Raw genomic sequence first — 6,301 nt, forward strand, 5'->3', positions numbered from 1 at the left:
TAAACAAAAAATTTATATGTATATTTTTAAAATGATATTTCACTTTGAAAATTTTCATATTATTCATATTTATTTCAAATTGTAATATCTCAAGTTAAACTTAATTCACTCCCTTAGATTTGGACATATATTTTAAGATTGACAATCAATTTAACTTCATCTAAAATTTAAATCAATTTTTATGAATTGTTTAAACTTGTATTTAGATAAATTAATTTGATTTGTATTTAATGTGTTTTGATAAAATTAAGGGTAATAGTTTTCTTATGTTGTAGAAGATATGTATTATCTCCTACACACTCATTGGTGCAGGTGGGGTCCATTTTTAAGGGAAGAGAGAGAAAAAGTAACGTGGGACCCATTTTGAGATTGTGTGTGTAGGAGATAGATTATATTTTATGCAACATAAGAGTAATAAATCCCTAAAATTAAATTCTTATATTTGAACGATGGTATTAGTGTTTTTAGGAGATAAATTTATCTACTACTAAAAGTGTGTATGACTCATGTAAAAAGAAATGAGAGACAAAATATAGGCCGATACACTATTGGAAGTGGATTTAATATTTCACTTGACCTGATCATGTGAAAATTTTATATCTATCTTTCTCTTTACATGCATTAAATATGTGAAGTCTAATTATCATTAATGAAGAAAAAGATAGACACAAAAATTTCACGTAATCAAATTATGTGAAATTTTAACATGAGAGTATCATTCCGCACACTTTTTATGTATATATTGAAGATAAAATTTTCTTAAGAAATATTAAATCCTTTAATGAATTATGTGTACAAGACAATTAATATGGCTAGCAGAATCTAGGTCATTTATTTTCTTATATTTAACGGCTCACATATTTACTAAATTTGAAAGATATAAATGGAATTACCGTAACTTATACCGATATCTTTCTATATATATATATATATATATATAGGTAGGATCCTTTGACACCGGTGTCAAATTTTAATTTTGACACCTCATCTAAGAGCCGTTAGATCAAAAAAGATCAATGGTGTCACATGCTTGCAAATCAGAGTCATCGATCTTTTTTAATCTAACGGCTCTAAGATGAGGTGTCAAAATTAAAATTTGACACCAGTGTCAAAGGATCCTACCTCATATATATATATATATATATATATATATATATATATATATATATATATCGTCATTTGGTTTTTGGTTTAATGTTTGGAATCCACTTTGCAATTGAACATAGCCAAGATACCCGTATCTCGTATATGCTCCCAGCTGTCTCTGAAACTAGCATGTGTTTTAGCAAGCGTTTAGCGTTATCTTTTTCTATTGGTTCAACTAGCAATGGGAGCGGGTAGTCTCTTTAAACAATAGAAGAATGAATGTATAGTCTACGCAAAATTATAATTAGCTAAATCCAACTTGCTCAATAAATAGTAAAGAATGAACAAGGGAAACTCTTATGTCCTCCTCACTAACTAAGGACATTAGGCTATATAATTTTTGGATGAAATAAAGTTTTCGTCTCACCACCATACAGCAGAAATCAGAGCTAGAGTAAAATGCTCCAATACGCGCAAAAGTTAGCGTCCAGTGTTTGCCACTTTTTCCCTTCTCTGCTTGGAATAGTATCAACTATACTATGGGGCCTCCCCTATGGAGTAATTGATACCATTAAAGCTAAACTAGAAAGCATTCAAACCCTCATCGATGTTGCAGATAGAGTGGCTGAAGGAGAAGAAGAAGGCGACAAGCCTAATGGAATCAAAGCATGGGTGGAGCGGCTGAGAGATGCAGCTATCGACCTAGAAAATGTGGTTGAAGATTGTTTGATCTATAAGGAACACGATCCTTGTAATCCTTGCTGCGCACTTTCACGCGATGAGATTGCTGACTTAATTAAACCTACAATTGCTCATTTTCAAATAACGAATGCGATTCGGATTAGCGAATCACTAGTTGGTATAATCGAGAAAGAACTCTTTCAGATCAATTCTTCTTCGAAACAAGGATCAAGCAGTTCTGAGGACAAAGACGCCACATTGCATAGCCTTCGACGGGCTCCTTTTGACTATGTGGAAGATGAAATTGTGGGCTTTGAAGATCTTAAAAGTGAATTGGATGATTGGTTGTCGGAGGTACCACTAGAGCGCACCGTCATCTCTCTAGTAGGAATGGGAGGGCAAGGAAAAACCACTCTTGCCTATAAAGCTTTTAACAGCGTGACTGAGAAGTTCCAATTCAATGCATGTATCAAAGACTGTCGGTCCTTCACTGTAAATGGATTGTTGAGTGTCTTGTTGAAGAAGATTTACCAATCAAAAAATGAGAGACTTCCTGCCGATATTCTGACAGTTGTCTCCAAAGAGGTACGTTGTCTTGTTTGATGATGTGTGGGATGAACATTTTTTTGAACGGATTCGATTTGCTTTACCCATGAATAAAAATGGAAGTAGGATTATTATCACAACAAGGGACATGCGTGTTGCATCTTGTTGTAAAAAATATCCTAATTCACATGTGCTTGTGGTGCAACCTTTAAGTCCAGAAAAATCTTTGGAGTTGTTCCTTCAGAAAGCCGGAATTGATTTGACTGAATGTTTTTCAAAAGATCTTATGGGTATATGTTCTGAAATTGTTAAAAAATGTGAGGGTTTACCAGTAGCACTTGTGGCCATTGGTCAATATTTATGTATGCTAGAAAAAGAAAAACATGTATGGACAGAATTTAGTCAAAAGCTTAGTTCAAATTTGGAGAAAAATTCCCATTTAACTGCTATCAAGGCGTATTTAGATACTAGCTATCACGATTTGCCATACCGTCTCAAACAATGCTTGTTGTATTTTGGAATATATCAAAAAATTGAATCTAAGAGACTGATTCGGCAGTGGATAGCTGAGGGGTTTATCAAATATGAAACCGGGGAAACTTTGGAGCAAACTGCAGAAATTTTTTTGACTGAGTTGATCCAAAGAAATCTGGTTCAAGTATCTTCATTTGGTAGTAATGGCAAAACTAGAATTTGTCATGTTCATGGGCTAGTACATGACATGATCCTTAAAAAAATTGCATATTCAGGTTTTTGCCACTTTGTTAGGGAAAATGGTGATTCGTCAGCATCTGATCATAGGAATTTTCGTCGCCTAACAATAGCAACCATTTCCAAAAATTTGATTAAAACTTCTGAAACGCCAGTCATTTGGGAACTTATAAGGTCAAAGAACAAGCAGGAACGCATAAGAAGGGCACAGTACACGCGGTCACTGCATATTTTAACAGAGGAAGAATTACCAGACCACTTTGTGAGGAGTATCCCTACAATATACTCCCGATTGAAGGTACTTGATTTTGAAGGCGCTCCACTGTATAATGTTCCAGAATATTTGGGAGTTTTATCATACTTGAGGTATTTAAGTTTCAGAAATACAGAGGTACAGAATCTTCCAAGATCCATTGGTAGACTCCACAGCCTCGAGACCTTGGATCTAAGGCAAACTGGGGTGCGTGAGGTGCCAAAAGAGATTAACAACCTCAAAAAGCTTCGACATCTTTTAGCTTATGGTCCGTATAATGGATATGGGATTCGAATGAATGATGGGATTGGAGCCCTAGAATCCCTCCAAACGCTACGTGAAGTGAAAACGGGTCTCGGTGGTGGAAATCTGATTGAAGAGCTTGGAAGTCTGACGCAGTTAAGGGAGTTGGGCTTGACAGCAGTTTGGGGAGAATTCACAAGTTCTCTATGTTCCTCAATCAATAAGATGCAACATTTGGAGAAACTATATATCGCTGCAGCATTTGAAGATGAAGTCATTGATTTGGACTGCGATGTATATGCACCTGTACTTCGGAAGCTTCTACTTAGAGGGAAGTTGGACCCGTTCCCAAAATGGGTTTTAAAGCTCCCAAATCTTGTTAAGTTGTCCTTGTCATACTCCAAGTTAACTCATGATCCATTGACTACACTAGGACATATGCCAAATTTGTTGTACCTCAGTATCCTGATCAATCGTGCACTTGAAGGTGAATGCTTGCACTTTCGAGGTGGAGGGTTTCAGAAGCTAAAGCAACTAGTACTCAAGTCCTTGGGTGATTTGGATTCCATCGTTATTGACACAGGAGCACTGCCTTCTCTCGAAAAGTTCACATTAGTCAAAACCCCCAAACTCAAGGAGGTGCCTTTGGGTATCTACAACTTACCAAATTTGTTGTACCTCAGTATCTTCTATGGTGCATTTCATGGTGAATGCTTGCACTTTCGAGGTGGAGGGTTTCAGAAACTAAAGCAACTAGAACTCAAGTCCTTGTATGATTTGGATTCCATCGTTATTGACACTGGAGCACTGCCTTCTCTCGAAAAGTTCACATTAGTGAATATCCCCCAACTCAAGGAGGTGCCTTTGGGTATCTACAACTTACCAAAGCTTGAAGTCCACATTATGGATATGCCAGATGAATTTGTGCAAAGCATTGATCACGATGGGGGACAACAGAAGTGGATCATAGAGGAGGTACAGGAGCCTTATGCAAGAATTGTCAAACGATTTTGGGAATAAAAATACGTCCAGCTTCGGAAATAAAAGGTACGTTTTTTTCTTTCTAATAATTGCATAATGATGTTGGTAATGTCCGCTAGCTGTTCAGCCTTCAAAATGCAAGTTTTATCTGATTCCTAAAATATTTTCTATACTTTTATTGCCTCTCTCTCTCTCTCTCTGTCTCTCTCTCTCTCTCTTGGTGAATTATTTCTGGATTATTCTATATATATGTTCCTTTCCACCACTCACTAGAAATTGTGAATGATAATGTCTATTCAACTATAACAAAATTAGGTATTATTTTGGGCTCTCAAGAGCTATTCATTTGGAATCCTTTCATTATGAACAGTCTCATCTTTCTAATGCTCTGTAATAATATTGCATTCCGACTTGGCAGGTGATAAGCTTCCGGAGCTGTGGAATCCAGATTCTCCATGCGTCCTTTCACAACAATGGCATTGTATCTTTAAGTTTCTGGTTTGGCATTTCAGTCCCCAACTAAGGAGAACATGTAAACCTGTATTTCTTTAGCAAAGGGATGCGAAATGAAACCTCTCAATAAAATTAGAGTGATTCAAGACATTTTACTTTGTGATTCCATTCTTTTGTGATGTATCATGTTCGTGTCATGTTTTGACAATTTATTTTTCTCAGATTATAAGACTTTCAATATTAAGGTGGATGTGTGGGTACACAAGGATGGATAAGATAAGAAATGAAGATATTCGACGAAAGGTCGGAGTAGTACCGGTAGCCGAGAAGATGAGAGAACATAGATTGAGGTGGTTTGGGCACGTGATGAGAAGACCTATGGATGCTCCTGTAAGAACAGAAGTTTGTTACCAAGAGCTAAACACAAAAAGAGGCAGAGGTAGGCCGAAGCTTACTTGGGGGAAAGTAGTAAAACAAGATTTAATGGAGTGGGACATAGATTGGCGGACAGTATGTCTTAGAAAGGAATGGAGAAAAGCTATAAGTATGGTGGAGGGTTAGACTCGCTGTTATTCCTATGTTCCAGATGGTCCTTTTTTAGTCCTTTTCCCCTTCATTTCCCCCACTTCTTCTTGTCCCTTTCTTTTTTACTTTTATTTATTTATATATACATATATTTTTATTTCATTTTATTTTATTTTATTATTTTATTTGTGTATTTTTATTTATTTATTTATTTATTTATTTTTATTTTTTATTTTTTTTACTTTTTTTCAACCGTTTTGTATCTTTCATGTGGGTTCATCTACCACCGACCCCAATTAATTTGGGATAAAGGTGTTGTTGATGTTGATGTAAGACTTTCATTTATGTGGAAGTATTGCTTTCTATTTCGGGATAAAAAAAAAATTTATTCATGTAATTTCTTTGCTTTTATAATGTTCCCTTGCTTATTGATTTTTTTTTTTTCGCTAAATTTTAATTCCTCCACCTTCTGTTTTTCTTGTGGATACTTTCATTCACTACACCCATATTTTGGCCACCGAAATAAACAAAATTTCCATGAACTATATGGCCCTCCTGTTCAGACTTTAACAGTTTGCGACTGGTATTTGGATAAGAACCAATGATCATGTGAAGAAGCAAGAACGATAAGAAGTAATTGGATATTTCTTGAAAGTTGAAACCGAGAAAAATAAGGTTCATCAAGGGTTTGATAATGAAAAGGGGTATATTGGATTAGAATTTTAAAAGATTTTTTTGAAATACAGAATCTTATAGATTTTAAAATATTAATTAAAATTGGAGGGACTTTAAAGGCTTTTTTAAAAAACTTTTTTTACAAGA

General features: G+C 35.3%; 1 protein-coding gene across 1 annotated transcript; it reads left to right on the top strand.

The window, feature by feature from the left end:
- The first annotated feature begins 2,419 nt into the window (after nucleotides 1–2,419).
- Nucleotides 2,420–4,540, top strand: LOC133310658 (probable disease resistance protein RF9). Its single transcript, XM_061511617.1, has one exon. It carries the CDS (start codon nucleotides 2,420–2,422, stop codon nucleotides 4,538–4,540), a length of 2,121 nt encoding a protein of 706 aa, XP_061367601.1.
- The last annotated feature ends 1,761 nt before the right edge of the window (nucleotides 4,541–6,301 follow it).

Source organism: Gastrolobium bilobum, unplaced genomic scaffold (assembly GCF_033153095.1).
Source record: "Gastrolobium bilobum isolate Gb01-03AN ecotype WA unplaced genomic scaffold, APGP_CSIRO_Gbil_v1 utg139354, whole genome shotgun sequence".
Lineage (NCBI taxonomy): Eukaryota > Viridiplantae > Streptophyta > Magnoliopsida > Fabales > Fabaceae > Gastrolobium > Gastrolobium bilobum.

Excerpts from the sequence above, each read along its gene's own strand:
- LOC133310658 (XM_061511617.1), top strand. The coding sequence starts at position 2,420 with ATGAATAAAAATGGAAGTAGGATTATTATCACAACAAGGGACATGCGT.